Genomic DNA, 25,198 nt, shown 5'->3' with positions numbered 1-25,198 from the left:
GCGAAGTGGTTACATGGACCACTATCATATCTTCATCATAGGGTGAGTTTAGGAGAAGCACAGTATGATTTTTATAGAAATTGTGTAACACGACAAAACATTTCATTCCATATTGTTCCTCTGTAGAGTTTTATCAGGTAATGACGACGCATTTGTCTCCCGTCATGATATGATTACATTTTCTCTAATGATATTCAAAATTGTATAAACAAGCTAAATGTAAATAAATATAAAATCAGTGTCCTACACTTTTTTTGAATTTAAATAAAACAATGATTAATTTCCTCTTTCATTCATGCATTTCCTCTGTCATGTCCGAGCCCTTCTCCTAATGGACTGGTGATGACTAGGGATTCACGAGGGAGTGGAGAGAAAATAACTCTACCTGATCCAGCTCAACTTCCTCCTCTCTGGACAGAAATATACAAATACAGTTGAAGTCGGAAGTTTACATAAACTGAGTTAAAATGTATTTGGCTAAGGTGTTTCACAATTCCTGACATTTAATCTTAGTAAAAATGCCCTGTCTTAGGTCAGTTAGGATCACCACTTTATTTTAAGAATGTGAAATGAATAATAGTAGAGAGAATGATTTATTTCATTCATTCATTTATAACAGTACCCCTTGTACTATACCCCCATACTACTCATCACCCATAGCATTTACCCCTGTACTACATAACACCTAGAATATTACCTCCTGTACTACGCACGACCATTAACATTACCCCCATGTACTATACACCACCCATAATATTACCTCCTGTACTATCCACCACATACAACATTACCCACCACCCATAAGTGTACAATGTACTTTCATCCTCTCCCTCTACCTCAGACTGAGCCTGCTCTGTGAACCCTACCGTCCATTCCATGGCACACTGTGATGAAATCCCTGTCCAATCCCAGGTGTGCCCAAACAACATTACCCCTGTACTACCCACCACCCATAACATTACCCCCTGTACTACCTACCAGCCATTATATTACCCCCTGTCCCATCCACCACAAAAACATTACCCCCTTTATTACCTACCACCTATAACATTACTCCATGGACTAACCTCCATCCATAACATTACCTCTGTACCACCCACCACTCATAACATTACCTCTGTACTACCCACCACCCATAGCATTACCCCTGTACTACCCACCACCCATAACATTGCCCCTGTACTACCTACCACCCATAACATTATCCCCTGGACTACTCTCCACCCATAACACTACCCATGTACTACCCACCACCCATAACATTACCCCTGTACTACCTAACACCCATAACATTATCCCCTGGACGAACCTCCACCCATAACATTACCCCATGTACCACCCATCACCCACAATAGTACCCCCTGTACTACCCACAACCCATAACATTACCCCCTGTACTACTCACCACATATAACATTACCCACCACCCATAACATTACCCCCTCTAATACTTACCAGCCATAACATTACCCCCTGTACTATACACCACCCATAACATTACCTCTGTACTACCCACCACCCATAACATTACCCCCTGTACTACCCACCACCAACACCCATCTGCTTCTTCCCCTGCCCACCTACATAACATCTGTGCCTGGACTTCCTGCCTCTCAGCTCCCACACCGAAGATGTCACAGAGGAAAGCCCAACACTCTGGTACAAACAGACCAAAACATACTCACACATGATCTCACATGCAAACACACACTCTTCACTGCCCATTCTAATGTAAGGTATGAGTAAATAATTTATTCTGTAATATTCTTGTTTTTTACTCAAGTGAGTCAGATTCAGGCTTCCGTTGTTTCTGCCACTATGTGGAGACATTGAGGTACTGATACTTCAGTCCACACTATGTGTGTGTGTGGCAAAGCTGAGAAAAAGTTGTTTGTGTGAAAAAGAACATGATGAAGCGAGAATAACATCAATTTCTCAAAATAATTATTTAAGTAACAGATAACTGTGAATTATGTCTTAGGTAAGGGATAATTCTACAGTGGAGCATTCAAGTAATGTAAATCATTTGAACATGAATATGTTGAAGAGAGAATAACATCCATTTCTCAGTAGAGCATTCATGTGTCAACCACTTTTTCAATGACTGTGAACTCTTGCACAGCTACAGAAAAAACATTCAAGTTTGGTTGATATGTGACTGCATTGTTGATTTGAACCCTATTGTTGATTTTTGGTTGACATCTGGGTTCAAATTAGACAAAATGACTGTGCATGTTGATGACCTCATGCAAATTCTACCAACTAGCCACATTAATGGAACACGTTGATAAAGTATGTTTAAATGACAAGGAGACCGAGGGCTCTATTCAGTCTGTATCACTGAAGTGTCACAGATGCCAGATAGAGATGTAAAGGTCATTTCCTATTGAGCCGACATATGCAGCATTTACCATGAATGCAGTCACCTCTAAAGCGGGAACATTGCCTTTAAATTCAGGCTGTACAGCTGAACTTCCGTGATGTGGATTGAATAGGGCCCTTTATTGACTCAACCAATTTACCAACTTTTAAGTTGGTACGCTGTAGGCTATACATTTAAAAGACATTTAAACCCAAAATTACAGTAATTTGGCAATTTACATTAAGATATTAATCTATAGTAATTACAGATATAAATATACTCCAATGTGGTAGTATATAGAAACAGTGTCCCTTGTATTGTAATAGCGCTCTATGGCTTTTCATTCACTGTAGTGTAAATGCATTTATCTGTCTGTACTGAAAAGCAAACTTGACAGAGTGAAAGAAAGAGTTTGAAAAAAGGTCAGCAAAGAACCCATTAATGGGCCTTAATTAAGCAGAATAGGAGGTAAGGCCACCAGAAGGAACACCATTCATCCAAATGTTGGTTTCAATTATTTTAATTTTTAGTAACATGTCAAAACAACCGTAAGTAGTAAAAAAATAAAAAAACGACATCCTTGATGGAGAGAAAGAGAACAGTATAACATGGGTTGAAATGGTAGCCTTGAAAGGATGTTTTTATCAATTTCCTTGGTAACAATGTCCCTCTATATAACTTAGCTAGACTTCTGTGCAGCAACAGACTATTAAAATGATGGTGAAGAGGCTAGATACCAACTATGGTGAACACAAGGTGATAGGTTCATCTGTTAATATAACTGTCTGGGAATATTACTGATTGAACTGTCTTAAACTATTGCGATATACCTGTGTGCCAGCCATATGCACCCTGTCCCAGTGTGCCATGCGTGTGTCCTTGTGTGTGTGTCAGAGGAGTCTGGTAAAGGGAGGGAATAATGTCTGGAATGGAATAAATGGAACAGCATCAAAAACAGAATTTGACTCAGTTCCATTTATTCAATTCCAGCCATTGTAATGGGCCTGTCCTCCCATTTAAAGTGACATCAGCCACCACTGGTGTGTGTGCATGTGCATGAGGATGTGTGTCTGGTGACTCACAGAATTATGGAAGAATGCTTTCACAACTAGCTTTTCCCCGGGCAGTTGTTTTAAAGATACATAGTAGTATAGCAGAAATGAGTCTGAGAAATGTTTCTGTCTCATGTCCTTAACAGTTTTCCTCTTTTCATTTCCCTCCCACTCTCTATTTCTGTTCTCGCTTTCTCTCTTTACTCCATCTCTCTCCTCAGAAGGTGTAAGGTCCTACAAAGACAGACAGTCGCAGGGCAGAGCTGGTCTGGTAGCTGATGAGGGGGTTGACAGACACCATCTCCAGATCCAGGGTGTACTCTTTTGGACCGGTCACAGCACGGTCCAGGACCAGCACAGCACTGAAGTTGTTCATTTGCTGTGAAAAGATAGAGGGAGGTATAGTGGCATTGTGTGAGTGTGCAGGACTGAATCATCATTTTAACTCAGTATTCTGTCTTCAAAACCAGTCGTTTCTGTTCCCCTACTACTGCAGTAGGCAGTATTAGATGTTCGGCCTTGGTAAGTATTTTTGTGTAATATGCAGACATCTAGACATTCTGTTTTCTTCTTGACATGCATCCAACCCTGACTCATAAGTCAACACTGTAGCCTTTAACTCCAAGTATTACAACACACAGGGATATTCAGTAGTTGGTGTTTCCTCACTCTTAGAAAAAAGGGTTTTGAAAGGGTTCTTTGACTGTCACCATAGGTGAACCCTTTTTGGCTCCAGGTAGAACCCCTTTGAGTTCCATGTAGAACCCTCTGTGGAAAGGGTTTTACCTGGAACCCAAAAGGGTTCTACCTGGAAGCAAAAGGGTTCTTCAAAGAGTTCTCCTATGTGGATAAGAGTGTAGTGTAGTGAATGAAACTGGTATACAGTTAACACATGTAGTGGAGAGAAAATAGTTGATACTCCTAGAGCTGCCTGTATCTCCCACCCACTCACCCGTATGTAGAATTCCCCATTGTGGTCCCCAGAGCGGATGCGGAAGGTGTTGTAGACTCCAGGGTAGACGCGGGTGGCCTGGATCTGGAAGATGTCTGAGGGGACAGAGCGCTCTGAGGTGATGCTCATGTAACGGTGGACGATGGAGAAGGGGAGGTCACGACACTCAGGCTTGATGACCGGGCAAACACAGCGGCTAGAAAGACAGGGAAGAGGGGGTTAAATAACCTGTCTAGTGCTGTCCAAATGTCATTTCTTGGAGGGATTTTTAGACTATATGAGGTTGTGTGATAGTGAGGTTATGTTTGTGAGTCTGAACGTGTGGAGGAGGATGCTACTCACTTGTCAGACAATAGGGCTCTTGTTAGCACATAGGGCTCTCGACAGCGGTTGGAATCAGTGCACTGATAACCCCCATGGATGTTAATACAGGTCTGGCCCTCTCCACACTGGTCTATGTCTGTTTCACACTCATTCACATCTGGAGAGGGGGAGAGAATGAGAGAGGGAGATGGGGAGAGATGGAGGAGAGAGGAGAGAAAGAAGAACATGGAGAAAGAGATATCATAACTTCTCACATTTGTCAGTTATAAATAGCGTATTCTAACGATGTTTACCTTGGCAGAGTCTGGTGCCCTGTAGCTGGTACCCCTCTGGACAGATACAGGAGAACCTCCCTGGATCGTTAACACACTGAAACTGGCACATGTAACTGGAGTAGCTGCACTCGTCTACATCTGCACAGAGAGAAGGATAGTCAGGGAAAGGCACAGATGTAACTGAAGGGCTGGATTTGAATAACCTTCAGCATTCTTTGTTTTTATGTTGGAAACCCTACAGTAATATAGACTGACAGACAGTCAGGCCCTTTACCATTGCATGAGTGTCCGTCTGGTCCCAGTTCGTAGCCCGGTTCACAGCGACAAAGAAAGGTGCCATATGTGTTGTAACATTTCTGCTGACAGGGGGCGCCCATCTCACACTCATTCACATCTTGAGTTGGATATTGGATGTTGTAGGGTTAGGGTTATGTTGTAGTAGGGTGAGGGAGAGACCAGCAGGCAGAGAAGAAGAACAAACAGTAACCATCATCAGATATATTGTGAGGTAATGAATTCTAGTTTAGTGTTTGAAGTTTGGATTTCAGCTGAGTTTCTGCCAGCTTTACTCATGTAAAGGGACTTACCCACACATGAACGGTTGTTTCCAGCCAACTGAAACCCAGGCTCACACTCACAGGAGAAAGAGCCAGGTACGTTTACACAGCGATGCTGACAGTACCTGTATCTACACTCATCAATATCTGCAAGGAGAGGATGAAAGAGAGGATGAAATATTCTGAGGTTGCGTAGGGGAGAAGAGGAGAGGATGGAAAACAAACAAAGTAAAAAGCCTCAGAGGAATAAAGAAAGTGAAACGTGAGGTAGATAATGCTGTCTCACCCACACACTCAATACCAATGTTACTGTATCCATCTGGACACTGGCAGCTGTAGGTGCCCACAGTGTTAACGCACTGCTGGCTGGGCTGGCAGTCATGAAGATCGAGTACACACTCGTCCACGTCTGAAAACACACACACACACACACACACACACACACACACACACACACACACTGTAACTTTTGACTCAGTAGAACAAAGAGGGCAGGCGAGGTGTTCATAGTGAATCATTCCACCCTGATCCCTGCTCTTACTCACAGTGCTCCATAAAACAAACCAACACATACACACTCACACTGTCCCTTCTCCCACTCAACACTTATGGCCAGCCTTCCCAGTCTCTGTCCAGGCTTGTGACTCACCCAAACATCCCTCCCCCTGGCCTTGCCCACACAGCCCTCCCCCTTGGCTTTACCTACACAGCCCTCCCATTTGGCCTCACCAACACAGCCCTTCCCTTGGGCCATACATACACAGCCCTCCCCCTTGGCCTCACCTACACAGCCTTCCCCCAGGGCCTCACCTACACAGCCTTCCCCCAGGGCCTCACCTACACAGCCTTTCCCCAGGGCCTCACCTACACAGCCTTCCCCCAGGGCCTCACCTACACAGCCTTCCCCCAGGGCCTCACCTACACAGCCTTTCCCCAGGGCCTCACCTACACAGCCCTCCCATTTGGCCTCACCCACACAGCCCTCCCATTTGGCCTCACCTACACAGCCCTCCCATTTGGCCTCACCTACACAGCCTTCCCATTTGGCCTCACCTACACAGCCTTCCCCCAGGGCCTCACCTACACAGCCTTTCCCCAGGGCCTCACCTACACAGCCCTCCCATTTGGCCTCACCTACACAGCCCTCCCCCTTGGCCTCACCTACACAGCCTTCCCCCAGGGCCTCACCTACACAGCCTTTCCCCAGGGCCTCACCTACACAGCCTTCCCCCAGGGCCTCACCTACACAGCCTTCCCCCAGGGCCTCACCTACACAGCCTTCCCCCAGGGCCTCACCTACACAGCCTTTCCCCAGGGCCTCACCTACACAGCCCTCCCATTTGGCCTCACCTACACAGCCCTCCCATTTGGCCTCACCTACACAGCCTTCCCATTTGGCCTCACCTACACAGCCTTCCCCCAGGGCCTCACCTACACAGCCTTTCCCCAGGGCATCACCTACACAGCCCTCCCATTTGGCCTCACCTACACAGCCCTCCCCCTTGGCCTCACCTACACAGCCTTCCCCCAGGGCCTCACCTACACAGCCCTCCCCTGGGCCTTACCTACACAGCCCTTTCTTTGGGCCTTACCTACACAGCCCTCCCCCTGGGCATCATAGCCTAAAGGACAGGGGCTGAAGGCCTCGTTGGACTCCACCAGCAGGATGGCCACTGATTGGCTGGATGGTTCAGGGGCGGTGATGACAGAGGCAGAGCGTGGGAGACACAGGTAACCACCATAGTGGTTAAAACACTTCATCTCCCCATGGCAGGCCTCCACAATGGTCTGACACTCATTGATATCTGAGAGATGAGGTAAGAGAGAAAATTAGTGAAAGGCAAATTAAGGAGATGGAGAGATCAAGAGATGAGGAGGAATGTGTGAAAGTGCAAACATGTGAGGAGTAAAAAAACCTCAAATGAGGTTTGGTGATGAATAGAACTGACAAAGGAAGCTTATTTACCATGATATTTTGGCTGTGACACCATCAGATCATAAGCACAGTGACATAACTTTCTCACACATCACTCTCTCTAACATTACAACCAAATGAATCCACCCACCTTTACAATGCTGACTCCCAACATCCCACTCATAACCATCTGTGCACTCCTGAGAGAGAGAGAGAGAGAGAGAGAGAGAGAGAGAGAGAGAGAGAGAGAGAGAGAGAGAGATTGCAGTGTTGACTGTATGCACTAAAGTGCCAGAGCATGCATGCACATTTACAATATTAGAAGAGGGACTGACTCAGGTACATGGGGAATGAGCATTGTTATCGAGAGGTGTAAATGTTGCTGGGAGAGAGTCATAAAGTGGCTTTTAGAAGAGACAGAATGAAAAACTGCGCAATGGAAAAGTAATAAGCAGTAAGAGGAGAAGTGAAGACTGACTCATCCTTACCGTGAGGCTGTCACCTTCAGGAGGCGATTGAGACTTTGTATGGTGGAAGAGGGACAAACTCACACACACGCATAACAACACAAATGTTCTCCGCATACTACACACACAAACAAACAAACAAACAAACAGAGAGCAGGTAGCAGACAGACAAACAAATGCTGTGGAGTCACTCGATCACAATGACACACATACACCTGAGTCAGAAGTACATTAATGTACGGGCAAAGACCAACAACACAGGAGGGGAAGCAAGGTGATATTCCAGAATCTGTGAGAAAGACAAGAGAGAGAAATTACGTTTGACAGTATTTGTATATCATGTGTGCATGTATCCCAGTTTCAGACTGTGGATGGGTTGTTTTCCATGTGGTGACCTGAACACGACAGCATTATGTCAAATAGCTTAGTTTAGGCCCATGTTTTTCATCCTGCGACACCAACGGTCACACTGGAAGACAGAGTAGACTGCCCTATGGTCTCATGCTTGAGTCACAAGTAGAACAATGTGTGCTTCTGGTCAATCGAGCCTTTCAAAGAAAACGTGTCACACAATTACAATGGTTTGAATCGGTATTTCACATCTTGCCACATACCATGAAGTCCTCTGTTTTCACTTCAGTATAAATGAGACTGAACCACCATATCCAGTCAGACACGTGCTGATATTGGCAAATAACCACATCACCACTCAGAGATTAAAGCAATTAGGCTGGCTCCAAGAGGGCTGTGAACTCCTTTCCTAAATTCCACACTACCATAGAGACTAATGGTGCCAGAGATATGACCTCAATGGCCTGGGAGGGCACAGGTGCAGGTATACAGACACCACATGAAGCTATGCATGAATGGATTCAGCTCACAGCTGTGCATAAGCTTTTATTAGTCCATGATACATTTTTTCCAGAGGTTTTATTTATGTGCAATAATGTAAAACAGACTTGAGCTTAATATTAATATCCATCCCAAAATCAAATGTGGAAATGTACACCTGTTTGTTGTGGCCATTCTTGGCCCTAAAGCTTGGCAGGTGACAAGATTAACAGATGAGCCTTCTCTTCCAGGAGGGTTTAAGTTGGTTGACAGATCCCTTTCCTGTAGTCAAGGAGCAAAAGCGCCATCTAGTGTGCTCGTGGATGGAACGTTGTTAACATTTGTCATCATTTCATTAAAAAAAATAAAGATTCTTTATGAATTAACTGTCAAAAATCTGCTGTTTCTATGTCAAACAGTTTTGTTATATTTCAGTCTTCTGTGATGTATATAAAGTCTAATATTGGGATGCAAACTCAAAATGTAATACATTTCAACATGGTACAGGTGTCTTATTTTTTGTAAGCCCATAACCATCTGTGTGAGCTGTACACTTTTGTTTCAAAGTAGATTTGTTTAAGACTACCAAGAATCCCTCTGTGTGATCCGGATTTAGCCCACTGCAGTAACAGGTTTTAAGAATAGCTTATATTTAGCAATTGATCAATCATTTCAATAAAACTTGCACTGCAGAACTACACAGTACATTTTATCCTCAAAGCCAAAAATAAAATGGCAGAAAACAACATAGGATCTTTCTTTGATCACCCTGTCGAAGAGAATTTTCCTGCAATGCAGAACATGTTTAACTTGTAGTGTATATGGGTTTAAATAGGCTTCTGAAGATTGTAATTTCCACTTCCAAATGTCAGACTTGATTTACAAAAAAATGTATCAACCCTTGCAAAAGTGTCCATTAATTATAATTCACATAATAATTTACATTTCCTGTTGCTGCATGATTATTTTCCTGCTGTATCAAACTGGCTCAAATTAAGATCCTATATTTGTACTGCAGCAGGTTCAAGGGAAGAATGAAGGAAGAATGACATTACAACCTACAGTACTGTCTTTCTATGGAATGTATTGCATATTTGTTTTTACATTCTACATTCATAAATACAATAACATTTTAAAAATCTAAGATTACTCACTGATCAGTCTTCCTCTAGTCCACAGTTCTGTTCACTTGTATCATGTTGTAAGTCCTTGACACCCTTTCACAGTTTATGCTAACAGAAAATCTGTCAAGATGCAGGGCTATAGTACAGCTTCGTGGGCTGTCTCTTCCTCACTTTCTCTCTCCTCTTTTTTTCTTAGTGATTTACAGGTCCTGTCTTTCAGGTGTCTGTCCTACAAGTAGAGCAGTGGATTGCGGCAGTATGAAAATGTGTATGTGAAGCAGTGTGAAAGTGTGTTTGTGAAACAAAGTGTTTGGGGAGAAAAAAAAGGGGGCTGGGCAAGAGAAAGGAAAGGGGGAAGGACAGCCCATTCTTACCCCCTGAGCCACATCCTTGCTGCACAGCCCTGAGCATTATCCTCCTTCAGCCTCTTGTTTTGCCATGTCCTCTGTCTATTCCTCTCTTTATCTGGGATTCAAATTCCTGGTCTGCAGCCCAAATTCAACATCCATTAATCAACCATGCAGGGACAATAGTGACATGAAAAACCAACCCTGCACTCTAGAGGAAAGGATATACCTGGATTCAATCAAACCCAGTCCTTAACTTATCACTCTTCCTCCGCTCCCTCTGAGTGCCATCCATCCCTGCCCTCCCCTGCTCCCTCTTAATCTCCTTCTGACACAGTTTGATATTTACTGTCTGGGAAGAAGGGGGGCCCAGAGGAATGTGGAGACAAGTTAATGAGCAGACACAAGGAAACAAGGTTTAACAGTTAAAGACAGCAGGCCACTGTTTCTACAGCATACACACAAGTGTGCTCATGTTCAACATGAGAAATCCCTGTATTGCACCAGAGTGCAAATGCCTTTATGCATTGGAAAATAAACTGTGATTCCATTCCTTAAGTCCAAGTTATCATTAGGAAAATGGGGACACTTTGTCAAGGTAATTTCTATGACCATTTGGCAGGAACGGGCAGGGCAGCTGTCCTAGTGAAGGGGTTTTATAGGGCAGTAAAGTCTCAGTTCAGACCCGAATCCCCCTCCGAGACAACCCTGACCAACTGTAGCCCCCTGCTGCTAACCCACCCCCTTAAAACACACACACATGGACTAAGACACACACACCCTCACATTTTCACAAACATATACCAAACAGTTGAAACATCTTTCTAAAACAAATATGTTTACTTCATTTAAGTCACAATTTACATATCAGAAAAGTATTGAGTTCATTCAGTATATTTACAGGGGGACTGACTGAAGAGATAGAAGGAGTTGGAGACAGATAGTTCACTTTGATCAGGGAGAGGTGGAGAAGTGGACTGCACTGGGCTGAGGTAGTTACGAAAAAATGCCAGAGGGAAGACAGATTCACAGTAAGATCAATACAGATCACAGGCAGCCGGTGGAACCTTAATTGGGGAGGATAGGCTATAAGTAATGGCTGGAATGGAATAAATGGATTGGTATTGAACACATCAAATACATGGTTTCCACGTGTTTGATACCATTCACTCCATTCCAGCCATTATTATTATGAGCCATCCTCCCCTCAGCAGCCTCCTGTGATACAGCTCAATCAGGAGAGGAGGTCCAAACCAGAGATCTACCTATTCATGGTACATTTGGAGGATACAGCTTTTGATGACGCCCATGTACCTGTCCCAAATCATCTGGTGCCTGAAGAGAGAAGAGATGAAGTATTACGACAACATTGATGACTGTATAAACACACACACACACACACACTAACCTGAACGTGCCAAGACAGTGAGCGGCATTGGTGTAGTGAGTGAGGAAGAGTGTGATCTCTGCCACTGTCCATCTATCATATCGACATGGCTCTATGAACTAGGAGAAGAGGAGGAGGACATAAGGCTGTTAGCAGAGATTTCTCAATCTTATCAGGACAGGGGAAAAGCAACTTAGTCATAGGATGATAGTCAGTATCAGGGCAGTAGACACAGAATCTATTCCACAGAAAGGTCAAACTGAATACTATACCAACAAGATTTAACCAATAAAACTACATCAATACATTGCCAGATATGATCGTAAAGATGGCTATGAAGTATGTCTAATTTGTTTCTACAATCTATAATGCCAAACAGCGGAATTCACAACAAACAAGATTTAGAAACATCTTAAAAGAGGAATTGTCACATACAGTACCAGTCAAAAGTTTGGACACACCTACTCATTCAAGGGTTTTTCTTTATTTTTTTACTATATGCATGCGCAATAATATATAATATCAGTGATATTATGTCAAGAACAGCTCAAATAAGCAAAGAGAAATGACAGTCCGTCATTACTTTAAGACATGAAGGTCAGTCAATCCAGAACATTTCAAGAACTTTGAATGTTTCTTCAAGTGCAGTCGCAAAAACCATCAAGCGCTATGACGAAACTGGCTCTCACGAGGACCACCACAGGAAAGGAAGACCCAGAGTTACCTCTGCTGCAGAGGATAAGATCATTAGAGTTAGCTGCACCTCAGATTGCAGCCCAAATAAATTCACAGAGTTCAAGTAACAGACACATCTCAACATCAACTGTTCAGAGGAGACTGCGTGAATCAATCAGGCCTTCATTTCTGCAAATAAACCACTACTAAAGGACACCAATAAGAAGAAGAGACTTGCTTGGGCCAAGAAACACAGTCAATGGACATTAGACCGGTGGAAATCTGTCTTAAATTTGAGATTTTTGGTTCCAACCACCGTGTCTTTGTGAGACGCAGAGTAGGTGAACGGATGATCTCTGCATGTGTGGTTCCCCCGGTGAAGCATGGAGGAGGAGGTGTAATGGTGTGTGAGTGCTTTGCTGGTGACACTCAGTGATTTATTTAGAATCCAATGCACACTTAACTAGCATGGTTATCACAGCATTCTGCAGCAATACACCATCCCATCTGGTTTGCACTTAGTGGGACTATCATTTATTTTTCAACAGGACAATGATCCAACACACCTCCAGGCTGTGTAAGGCCTATTTGACCAAGGAGAGTGATGGAGTGCTGCATCAGATGACCTGGCTTCCACAATCACCCGACCTCAACCCAATTGAGATGGTTTGGGATTAGTTGGACAGTAGAGTGAAGGAAAAGCAGCCAACAATGCTCAGCATATGTGGGAACTCCTTCAAGACTGTAGGGGCCTCCCAAGTGGCGCAGTGGTCTAAAGCACTGCATCACAGTTGCTAGCTGTGCCACAACAGATCCTGGTTCGAGTCCAGGCTCTGTCGCAGCCGGCCGCGACCGGTAGATCCATGGAGCGGCGCACAATTGGCCCAGCATCGTCCAGTGTAGGGGAAGGTTTGGCCGGCTTTTTCCATCGCGCTCTAGCGAATCCTGTGGCGGGCCGGGCGCATGCATGCTGACACGGTCGCCAGGTGCTTCCTCCGACACATTGGTGTGGCTGGCTTCCGGATTAAGTGGGCATTGTGTCGAGAAGTGGTGCGGCTTGGTTGGGTCGTGTTTCGGAGGACGCATGGCTCTCGACCTTCGCCTCTCCCGAGTCCATACGGGAGTTGCAGCAATGAGACAAGACTGTAACTACCAATTGGGGAGAAAAAGGGGTAAATATATATATATATATATATATATATATATATATATATATATATATATATATATATATATATATATATATATATATACAGTCTATGATTTAATTTTTATATATATATATATATATATATATATATATATATATATATATATATATATATATATATATATATATAAAAAAAATTTAAATCATAGACTGTTGGCATTGGAAAAGCTGGTTGAGAGAATGGCAAGAGTGTGTCATCAAGGCAATGTCACAGCCTGACCATAGAGAGCTGTTTATTCTCTGTGTTGGTTGGGGCGTGATAGTGACTAGGGTGGGTCATTTCGGTGATTAATGGTTTATGTTGGCCTGGTATGGTTCCCAATCAGAGACAGCTGTTTATCGTTGTCTCTGATTGGGGATCATATTTAGGCAGCCATTGTGCTTTGTGGGATCTTGTCTACAGATTTTTTTATTTTATTTTTTATTTTACCTTTATTTAACCATGCAAGTCAGTTAAGAACAAATTCTTATTTTCGGCGCCTGGGAACAGTGGGTTAACTGCCTGTTCAGGGGCAGAACGACCTTGTCAGCTCGGGGGTTTGAACTCGCAACCTTCCGGTTACTAGTCCAACGCTCTAACCACTAGGCTACCCTGCCGCCCCCACTCTGTAGCTTTACGTTTCGTTTGGTATTTTGTTTGGTGTTCATTTAATAAAGGAAAATGTACGCCTACCACGCTGCACCTTGGTCCGCTCATTATGACAGAAGATCCCACCACCAAAGGACCAAGCAGCGTGGTCAGGTGTGGTCAGGAGGAGCAGGGATCCTGGGCCCGGGAGAAAAGTGAGTGGAGGACATCATGGACATGGGAGGACGTTATGGCAGGGGACAAGACCCTGCCATGGACGCAGGCAGAGAAGGCGGAGCAACGGCGACGGTCGGCGGTCCGGAACCTCCAGCGACGGTCGGCGGTCCGGAACCTCCAGCGACGGTACCTCCAGCGACGGTACATCCAGCGATGGTCGGCGGTCCGGAGCCTCCATCGACGGTCCGGAACCTCCAGCGGCGGTCCGGAGCCTCCAGCGGCGGTCCGGAGCCTCCAGCGGCGGTCCGGAGCATCCAGCGGCGGTCCGGAACCTCCAGCGACGGTACATCCAGCGACGGTCGGCGGTCCGGAACCTCCAGCGACGGTCGGCGGTCCGGAGCCTCCAGCGGCAGTCCCTCCAGCGACGGTCGGCGGTCCGGAACCTCCAGCGACGATCGGCGGTCCGGAGCCTCCATCGACGGTCCGGAGCCTCCAGCGGCGGTCGGGAACCTCCAGCGGCGGTCGGCGGTCCGGAACCTCCAGCGGCGGTCGGCGGTCCGGAGCCTCCAGCGGCGGTCGGCGGTCCGGAGCCTCCAGCGGCGGTCCGGAAGCTCCAGCGGCGGTCCGGAAGCTCCAGCGGCGGTCCGGAAGCTCCAGCGGCGGTCCGGAACCTCCAGCGACAGTCGGTGGTCCGGAGCCTTTCAACAGGGGTTCTCAGTCCAGAGCCTCCTGCGACGACCTATGGTCCGGTGCCTCCGGCGACGAAACACGGTCCGGTGCCTCCGGCGACGATCCCCGCACCAGAGCCGCCATGGAGGAAGACGTCGTATCTGCGAGCGGAGTGGGTACTTCGCCCCGCACCGGAGCCGCCACCGACAATAGACACCCCCCCTAACCCTCCCTTTTGGTTTCAGGTTTTGCGTCCAGAGTCCGCACCTTTGGGGGAGGGGAGGGGGGGGGGGGGTAGTACTGTCACGTCCTGACCATAAAAAGCCTTTATTTGCTATGGTGGAGTAGGTCAGGGCGTGTCTGGGGGGTGTTCTAGTTTATTATTTCCATGTGCATTCTGGTTTTTCTATTTCTTTGTAGGCCGGGTATGGTTCACAATCAGAGGCAGCTGTCTATTGTTGTCTCTGATTGGGGATCATACTTAGGCAGCCTTTTTTCCACTTTTAGTTTGTGGGATCTTGTCTACAGATAGTTGCCTGTGTGCACACCAGTAGCTTCACGTTTCGTTTATGCTTTTTGGTGAGTTTCTAATTAAAATATGTGGAACTCTACGCACGCTGCGCCTTGGTCCAATCATTATGACGATCGTGACAGGCAAAGGGTAGCTACTTTGAATAATCTCAAATATAACATTTATTTTGATTTGTTTAACAACTTTTGGTTACTACATGATTCCATATGTGTTATTTCAGTGTTTTGATGTCTTCACTATTATTATACAATGTAGAAAATAGTAAAAATAAAGAAAAACCCTTGAATGAGTAGGTGTGTCCAAACTTTTGACTGGTACTGTATGTCATAACACGTTGATTGGCTATTAGGGGTGTACCTTCTCCACAAGGTCGATGAATAAATCTCTGACATCTTTGGTATGTGTAAGTTTTGATGCAAGGTTTACCAGGGCTCTAGAAAGATTCTGTGTTCAGAGAGAGTGAGATAGGAAAAGAGTAAAAATACATTCTTACAACCTATCAAATTCCTTCCATTTTGTCTTGTTTCAGTGGGGGGAGGGATGTGGGATGTTCATTTCAATCTGAATAGGAACCCAAGTCTGAAATGTTAGACTATTTGATACCTATTACACTAGTTTCATATAGCTTTGATTTATTTTACTTTAACTTATTAATTCATCATAATTTAGATACTTTGAATTGAAATGAACTATTTTTCATGCATTGGCAATATTGTACCTCACCTCTGGTTAAAACCCACTCCAACTCTATGTGCATTTCTTAGTCTCTATACACATTAGTAATAGCAATTATCAGTTAGTTGCTCACTTTGAAGTTAACCTCCATCAACTTGTAGACTTTGATCTTTCCCCGCAGAGCAGCACACACCAGGCTAAGAGAGCGAGGAGAGGAGAGAAAAGGAGTCAAGAGGGGGACCAGCAAAGACATCAACGGCTGAATTGTTTTTAGAACTCAACATTAACCCACACAAGCATTTTCATACACGTGGTTACACCCATCCTACATTTTATGTTGGTCCATCATGTCTTTGTCATTAACCAAAACCTTGAGATCTTTCAGTTCATTCAGAAACTCTTTCTCCAGGTCAACATCCATATCCTCCATCATGCTATCTGTGAAGAGAGAGGGGAAAAATGAATGGGATATGGTGCTAGAAAGCCAAGTAGGTCCAGCGCTGATACCTCATAAAGCGGGGGTCTCCAACCTTTTTTTTTTAGCATGAGAGCTACTTAAAATAAAAAATAATGTGAGTTACTCATTTCTCTCTAACTTAAAAAAAAATAACAATTTCCTCATTTCCCCTGCAATTCTTTCTGGGGTCCTTATTTTTATTATTTGTTTCATTTTTTATTTAACCTTTATTTAATTAGGCAAGTTAACTAGGATTTGAACCAGGGACTGTAGTGGCGCCTCTTAGACTGCTGTGCCGCTCGGGAGAAAATTGTACAAGATAAAGTAGTGCACTATGTTCTCTGTCATAATACCTGGTAAAATAATGGTTAACTAAAAACTAAAAACTATAAAATCTATTTTTTCCCCCCCAAATTCAGTTGTGTATTCTCCTGGTTTTGGATTTTTGGGGATTTTCACTCTCAACATTACAATTGTTCATAGAGAAACAACGACATTGGATGTTCTGCGTTGATGTCAATGCTTAAATCACAACATAATACCATTTTGTGGGGGTCTTGAAGAAAACTAACATATTTAGATTTGTGAGTCTAATTCCCCTTTAAATGCGCATCTGGCCCTTTAATTTAATTGCACATCTAGTGTGCAGTCTAATATGCCGGTCTAGCGATGGTTCTGTACTACTGCTGCTCATTTCATGGCAAAGTTTGCAAATAATATACAGTACTTACTCATGACATACCTCTGCCAGGTAAGCCTATTTCGCAGTTTACACAAAACCTTCTGAAATAAATGTTAAGTATTTCTGTCAAACCACAAGATGGTTATCACGTCAACTGGCTACTATGGATGGGCATTTCGAGTCTTTTCTGAAAGCCCGATAGTTTGACTTCGTTCACTGAAAATAGCCATTCATTTGGCTCCCAAACGGCTTTAATATCTCTAATTTGAAGCATAAAACGTTGCCTAGCATTATATCATATTGTGAAATGTGAGTTCAAATAAATGTTAACCTGACCTAATTATTAGATGGCCTGCAAAAAAAAAAGTAAGATAACATTTTACGCACTGAAAAAAATAGTGTGAACCACAATGAGGCTCTCTCCTCATTATATTGTTATGCACTGAGGATTTAGCATCTTCACAGAACGTTTTTAGAATTGATCTGCAGATAATCGATGTCTGGAGCTCAAATAGTAAAAGTATGCAAATCAGGGAGCCAAATTAACTTATTTTTCACATATGTGATTCGGCTTCTGGCGTTCACCAAAAACAGCTGTTCAAAAAAGCTGTTTGCGAACGAGCCATCACTACTGGCTACAAAAGGAGTGATTGACAAATGCCGGCACCACACAGACCTAAAGGGGAAATATTGATGGAATTGGTCAGATATTGTGTTAGGTTTGGCTTTTTAAGCCAATAGTGGCTAACCAGGGGTTCTATGTTAGATAGTAGCTGGAAGCTTGCGGTGTCCGATACGTTATGACAGTTTGCGGTGGAACACAGAATTGTTTGGCGAGCTACTCATAAGCTACTGGTAGATCGCAATCGATCTGTTGTAGACCCCTGTCATAACGTAACTACTTCCACGGGCCAAATAAAACTGTTTTTGACAAGAGCTTTGGGTTCAAATAATTATTTCTACGTTATGATTTGTTTCCCCCGGGACTGACTTCTTTACATTGTGTTCTACATTTAGCTGCATTGTGCCATCAGTGACTGGTCAAAGTGATGCATCTTACCCATTGCTCCTATTGTCCAGTAACTGATGAGCTGGCCTGCACAGAAGGCAAAGTCTTGGAATGAGAGGTACTGCAGCTTCCTCTTTCCTGTCTCAAAGCGGCTGTTTGCAAAAAACACAATGGCAGCATAGTCCCTGCAGGGATAGAGAAAAAAGTGAGAGGGAGGCACTGTAGGTTGGAGGGCCTGAACCCAAGGAAACTATCACAGGCAATTATCCTTTTTTCATCCATCATTCTATAAACCATTAAGTCAATGTCTACAAACAAAGACGCATGTATGCTATTCCCTGTGAATATATAAATATTACTAGAGTTATGGTTGACAGATTTATTTCGCTACACCATTTCTGTTTCTCCTTCCTTATTCCTCCCACTCTGTTCTTGTATCCACCTTGCCAGTGTGTCGGAGAGCAAGAAGTGACGCTGTATGTTCTCCACTAGTGGGCCCTTGAGCTCCTCCACCACTTTGAACACCCGCTTGAAATTGTCAAACTGGAGAGAAAGACAGTAAGACGGACAAAGGGACAGACAGACAGACAGACAGACATACAGACAGACAGAGATGTGCTTCGTGTTGGTATGCTCTATATATTGTATTTCTGATCATGACCTCACTATAAAAGCCCCACCGTTGGCAGGCAAATCCCTCTGCATGACAGTGCTTAAACTGGACAGATAATTAAATTACAGAGCAGTGCTGTCCAGGTAAGGTCCTGGCCTGTCCTTTTGCATGTAAGCTGCTCTTGAGTGACAGGTTCTTCTCAAGCTGGGAGTTGTGTGTTAATACAGTCAGGAGTCACGCTATATTAATGTAGCCCCTTCTCAATGAGTGTGGTGTTTGTGTTAGTCTCACCTGTCTCCTGCAGCTCTTCAGTGTGATCCCTGTTTTACAGCTGATGTCATCCAAGTCCTTTTTGGTCCCTTTGGAGAGCTTTTTCCCCAGCACCTCTCTGGCAAACACACTGTCAAATTCATAGTACCTGCAGAAACAAACAACACACTGGTTAGCTCTAAAACATGGGGAGGAAGGGCTAATACGCACACACACACTATTTGGATTTGCATATGGTCCTGAGCAGTGGAGGTTCCTCAGAGAAAGAAGGGGAGGATCATCCTACTAAGGGAATTTCATAAAAATAGAGAAACATAAAAGTTATCCTTTTTGGATAAAACTATACTAAATATATTCACACCTCATCAAATAACTGATTAAAACACACTATTTTGCAATGAAGGTCTTAAGTAGCCTCAACAGCACTCTCTGGGGTAGCACCATGGTGTAGATGGAGGACAGCTAGTTGACTTCAATACAAACCCTAGGAGGCTCATGGTTCTCAGTAGTTACACTACATGACCAAAGGTATGTGGACACCTGCTCGTTGAACAAGATCCAAAATCATGGGCATTAATATGGAGTTTCTCCCCCTTCGCTGTGATAACAGCCTCCACTCTTCTGGGAAGGCTTTCCACTAGATGTTGGAACATTTCTGGGGAACTTGCTTCCATTCAACATCAAAAGCATTAGTGAGGTTGGACACTGATGTTGGGTGATTAGGCCTGGCTTGCAGTCGGTGTTCCAATTCATCCCAAAGGTGCTTGATGGGATTGACGCCCCCCCCCCCCCCTTGGGTTGTGCCGTGGCGGAGGTCTTTGTGGGCTATACTCAGCCTTGTCTCAGGATGGTAAGTTGGTGGTTGAAGATATCCCTCTACTGGTGTGGGGGCTGTGCTTTGGCAAAGTGGGTGGGGTTATATCCTTCCTGTTTGGCCCTGTCCGGGGGTGTCCTCGGAGTGGGCCACAGTGTCTCCTGACCCCTCCTGTCTCAGCCTCCAGTATTTATGCTGCAGTAGTTTATGTGTCGGGGGGCTAGGGTCAGTTTGTTATATCTGGAGTACTTCTCCTGTCCTATTTGGTGTCCTGTGTGAATCTAAGTGTGCGTTCTCTAATTCTCTCCTTCTCTCTTTCTCTCTCTCGGAGGACCTGAGTCCTAGGACCATGCCCCAGGACTACCTGACATGATGACTCCTTGCTGTCCCCAGTCCACCTGGCTGTGCTGCTGCTCCAGTTTCAACTGTTCTGCCTTATTATTATTCGACCATGCTGGTCATTTATGAACATTTGAACATCTTGGCCATGTTCTGTTATAATCTCCACCCGGCACAGCCAGAAGAGGACTGGCCATCCCACATATGCTCTCTCTAATTCTCTCTTTCTTTCTCTCTCTCGGAGGACCTGAGCCCTAGGACCATGCCCCAGGAATACCTGACATGATGACTCCTTGCTGTCCCCAGTCCACCTGATTGTGCTGCTGCTCCAGTTTCAACTATTCTGCCTTATTATTATTCGACCATGTTGGTCATTTATGAACATTTGAACATCTTGACCATGTTTTGTTATAATCTCCACCCGGCACAGCCAGAAGAGGACTGGCCACCCCACATAGCCTGGTTCCTCTCTAGGTTTCTTCCTAGGTTTTGGCCTTTCTAGGGAGTTTTTCCTAGCCACCGTGCTTCTACACCTGCATTGCTTGCTGTTTGGGGTTTTAGGCTGGGTTTCTGTACAGCACTTTGAGATATCAGCTGATGTACGAAGGGCTATATAAATAAATTTGATTTGATTTGATGATTGAGGTCAGGACTCTGTGCAGGCCAGTCAAGTTCTTCCACACTGATCTCAACAAACCATTTCTGTGTGGACCTTACTTTGTGCACGGGGGAATTGTCATGGTGAAACAGGATAGGGCCTTCCCCAAACTGTTAGAAGCACAAAGTTGGAAGTACAAAATCATCTAGAATGTCATTGTATGCTGTAGTGTTAAGATTTCCCTTCACTGGAACTAAGGGGCCTAGCCCGAACTATGAAAAACAGCCCCAGAACATTATTCCTCATCCACCAAACCTTACAGTTGGTACTATGCATTCTCCTGGCATCCACCGAACCCAGATTTGTCCGTCAGACTGCCAGATGGTGAATCGTGATTCATCACTCCAGAGTACACGTTTCCACTGCTCCACAGTCCAATGGCGGGCAAGTGCATGGTGCATGGTAATCTTAGGCTTGTGTGCAGTTGCTTGGCCATGGAAACCCATTTCATGAAGTGCCTGATGAACAGTTATTGTGCTGATGTTGCTTCCAGAGGCAGTTTGGAACTCGGTAGTGAGTGTTGCAACCGAGGACAGATTATTTTTACGCGCTTCAGCACTCGGCGGTCCCGTTCTGTGAGCTTGTGTGGCCTACCACTTCGCGGCTGAACCGTTGTTGCTCCTCCACATTTCCACTTCACAATAACAGCACTTTCAGCTGACGGGGCAGCTCTAGCAGGGCAGACATTTGATGAACGGATTTGTTGAAACGGTGGTGTACTATGACGTTGCCACGCTGAAAGACACTTCATTACGGGACATTCTACTGTCAATGTTTGTCTATGGAGATTGCATGGCTGTGTGCTCGATTTTATACACCTAACATCCAGAGGATGTCCTCAAACCTTTCAGAGTTCTTGCAGCATGAACTGACATGTTGTCCATCCAATCAAAGGATCAGAGTAATGAATCTAGTACTGAAAGCATAAGCTACAGCTAGCTAGCACTGCAGTGCATAAAATGTGGTGAGTAGTTGACTCAAAGAGAAAAATACAATAGCTGAACAGTTTTGAACAAATTAATTTCTTAAACAAACAATGAAGGACAAGCAGGAGAGAGAGAGAAAGAAATAAAGAGAGAGAGGGAGAGATATACTGTAGCTATATTTCATAGTGTTTTTTTCTTCTTCATTTACCTTTCACTTCCTTAGCTAATGCGGCTAATTTAGCCTACTCAACAACCTGACTCAAACAGAGAGGAATGCTATTTATGTTAGCTAGCTGGCTTAGAATATCCAACACGACAACTCTTCCAATCAAGGTAAGCTTTCGATTGTATTAATTTATTGCCAACGGGGCCTGCCAGTGTAACTACTAAACTGCTAGCTGTAACATTACACTGTACTGCGTGATTGTACACATGGATTGGATTGTGGATTAACTAATGTGTTAGTTCTAGTTTTTTGACTATAACGTTAATGTATTGACAACGATGTAGACTGTTTAGCTTTTAGCGGACATGGTATGAAGGCTTGGCTTGGAGAGTTTTTTGCACCTGGTCACAGACAGCTGTTGTGTTGTGCCCTAAAGTCCACAAACTAAGGGAAAAGGTGAGAGGAGAGTACATAGATGCGAGAAGGAATTATACAATGAGCAAAGTGATGATGCTGTATGTGGCTGCTTTGAAAGCGAACTGTGTGTGATCAGGGGTGTATTCATTCTGCTGATTATGTTGTAAAACGTGTCTTAAATGGAAGGAAACTGGGAGGGAACTACCTGAATTTGTCCAATAACTGTTTGGATTAATGATTACACCCCAGATCAGCTAGAAGCAGTATTGAATGAATCTCTGTCTGTCACCTTGCTTATTCTATGTGTCTCTCGACCTGTGCACCTATATGTCATTTGTAGGCTAGGTTGTAGCAACCTCATGATGGGTATAGGGAAAATGTTTGTATCAGTAGCCTGAACCTATCAATGTTACTTACATTGAGCTGGGTGAATGGAATATAAATGACAGTCATATGCTGTAATACAAATATGGACATGCTCATTAAAACAAATAATCCTCCCTAATTTTGAATGGCACCAACCACTACTGGCCCTGTGTCTATTTCTAAGTTTCCACACAAATTGCCCTTGGCTTTGAGAACAAAAACAATTTATGGAATTGAATACACACCTTTCAATGAGAATTATCTGGTTCTGTGCCGGGATCTGATACAGCAGCTGACTGCCCAGTTTGGTGGGGGAGTGTAAAAGACGCTCACACATCTGGAAGGTTCTAAACTGGTCCATGGTATCGCTGGTCAGCACCTCTGGATTCGCCTCACACTCCAATAATGCCCCCTCATCCATCCGCACCTTTACTGCATCACTCACTGTGAGGGAGAGCAAGGCAGAGATGGGAGAGAGACAATAGGATGTAAATGATGTCACGGTCTGGTCATTGCCATTCAATTGTGTAGGCATCTGTGATTTCAATACATTCCTGAAATCAATACATTCCTCTGTCACACAGTGCAGTGTCACCACAGCCATGTCATTCCAAAGTCTCAACAAAATAGGATAGAGACAAACCGGTGAGACCGTCCAACCAAAGCTGATAGACTTCCATATCCATGATAGTTGTGTTCCCCACAAACACATCCAGTTCCATAGACATCTTGTAGGCTAATGAGGAACCAAAAAGACTGCAGAGAGTTAATTTAAGAATGGCTATGCCTAGTAGTTAAAAAGAGTAGTCTACACACAATCAGAATATTCTTGGTAGCCTTTTATATCTACAGAGCAGCGGGTAACCTAGCGGTTAGAGCGTTGGGCCAGTAACCGAAAAGTCGCTGGTTTGAATAACCTAGCAGACAAAGTGAAAAATCTGTCAATGTGCCCTTGAGCAAGGCACTTAACCCTAATTTGCTCCAGGGGTGCCGTACAACTATGGCTGACCCTGGAAAACAACACATTTTACCGCACTTATCCGGTGTGTGTGACAATAAATAAATAAATAAATATATATATATATATATATATATACACTCACATTATGCCTCACTATTGATATACTGCAAAGTTGATCCACTGAGGGTCATGTTTCTAGGTGAAGCTGGCATTAACAGTCAAGGATCGATGACCCATTTAAAAGGGTAGTCACACCGGGTCACTATATTGTGCCATTATGTAACATAGCCATTTTAGGAATAACAAATAATTATACTTTACCTTTAACTAGTGTTATGTATCTGTCAAGTCGAGGGGAAACCGTAGCCAGCAAATATATTGCACCAGGCACCGTTTGGGTAAACAGCATCTGCAAACGCGTATTATTTATTGCGCAGTTAAAACGTTGGGTTCTGCAAAGAATTGGAGTAAAAAGAGCGTATCGAATTTGCATAGACCTGCATTCAAAAGAACAGTATACACTGCTTAAAAACGCTATCCTTATTGTAAAATAAAAGCGAAACGACAGATGGTGTCGCTGACAAGTAAATTGTGGCTCCTCTCAAAATCCACAACAGAAAGCGCAACTTTGTTTCTCTTTGCTGGATATCTCTAGAGAATAGCACATTGGATACAAGGCACTTTACTGCCATCTACTGCTGTGGAGAAATTGTTTTTTCCGGGGGTGGGTTTGCACCGTTTTCTAGCAAAATATGACTGGACGAGTTATTTGAAGGGAAGTCTTTATCGCACGCAATATGACGGGCACTGCCCATTGTCCTGAAATTGACAAATTTATGGAACGTTCCATGGTTTTGAAATTAGCAAAATTCTGGGGCTGTCCATGGTGCTGAAATCAGCAACGTTCCTATGTTAACAGTTCAAGGTGGGAGTGTCTGCTGCATGGGAGAAAAGGTAGTGGGCTAAGAAGGTGGTCTATGCCAATATTTATAGTTGTTCCATTATATTTGCCTAAACTAAACACTCTCTGAGTACGGATATATTTCTTAACGGAGGGCCACAACATCATATAGCTACTAATATGTATATATAGCGGGCAAGAAATGTATAAACAAAGGGGCCTTTGGATAGGACCCCAACACCCAATAATGGTGAATGAGTACAAAGACAAGTTTAAGGCCCAAGCTATGGGGCCGTGCCAGCAATAAAAACATGTATATAGCGGGCAAGAAACATATAAAAAAAGGGTCCCTCAGACCGGGCCCCAACACCCATTAATGGGGATGAGTACTAAGACAAGTTTAAGGCCCAAGCCATGGGGCCGTGCCAGCAGTAAAAATAGACATATAGCGGGCAAGAAACCTATAAGGAAATGGGCAAGTCAGATCCGTAACCCAGGGATAAGGATTGGCTCTGTAAGC

At 44.1% G+C, this 25,198-nt stretch overlaps 2 protein-coding genes across 7 annotated transcripts; both read right to left on the bottom strand.

Moving 5' to 3' along the window:
- Window positions 1-2,866: 2,866 nt before the first annotated feature.
- On the bottom strand, window positions 2,867-10,315 carry LOC110509951 (EGF-containing fibulin-like extracellular matrix protein 2). Its single transcript, XM_021591186.3, has 11 exons — window positions 9,890-10,315; window positions 7,926-8,193; window positions 7,589-7,637; window positions 7,115-7,327; window positions 5,809-5,931; window positions 5,553-5,669; window positions 5,240-5,359; window positions 4,984-5,103; window positions 4,709-4,847; window positions 4,367-4,562; window positions 2,867-3,793 (listed from the first exon to the last, which is right to left on the bottom strand). The coding sequence occupies exons 2-11, from the start codon at window positions 8,019-8,021 to the stop codon at window positions 3,632-3,634; spliced, it is 1,335 nt and encodes a 444-aa protein (XP_021446861.2). The 5' UTR covers window positions 8,022-8,193; window positions 9,890-10,315; the 3' UTR covers window positions 2,867-3,631.
- A 712-nt stretch (window positions 10,316-11,027) lies between these two features.
- On the bottom strand, window positions 11,028-24,440 carry LOC110509950 (acidic fibroblast growth factor intracellular-binding protein B). 6 transcript variants are annotated; one of them, XM_021591178.3, is made up of 12 exons: window positions 24,099-24,440; window positions 23,460-23,552; window positions 23,062-23,260; window positions 19,152-19,278; window positions 18,690-18,790; window positions 18,299-18,432; window positions 16,429-16,537; window positions 16,233-16,296; window positions 15,782-15,868; window positions 11,615-11,712; window positions 11,498-11,541; window positions 11,028-11,193 (listed from the first exon to the last, which is right to left on the bottom strand). In XM_021591178.3, the coding sequence occupies exons 1-12, from the start codon at window positions 24,268-24,270 to the stop codon at window positions 11,060-11,062; spliced, it is 1,362 nt and encodes a 453-aa protein (XP_021446853.2). In that variant the 5' UTR covers window positions 24,271-24,440; the 3' UTR covers window positions 11,028-11,059. The 6 variants fall into 6 exon arrangements, with proteins under 6 accessions (XP_021446853.2, XP_021446854.2, XP_090082866.1 ...); XM_021591179.3 differs by lacking the exon at window positions 23,460-23,552 and having other exon boundaries at window positions 24,099-24,409; XM_090226740.1 differs by lacking the exon at window positions 24,099-24,440 and having other exon boundaries at window positions 23,460-23,661.
- Window positions 24,441-25,198: the final 758 nt, after the last annotated feature.

This window comes from Oncorhynchus mykiss, chromosome 29, assembly GCF_057628025.1.
Source record: "Oncorhynchus mykiss isolate SJ-2025 chromosome 29, ASM5762802v1, whole genome shotgun sequence".
Taxonomy (NCBI): Eukaryota; Metazoa; Chordata; class Actinopteri; order Salmoniformes; family Salmonidae; genus Oncorhynchus; species Oncorhynchus mykiss.
This window is presented reverse-complemented; position numbering and strand designations above follow the sequence as displayed.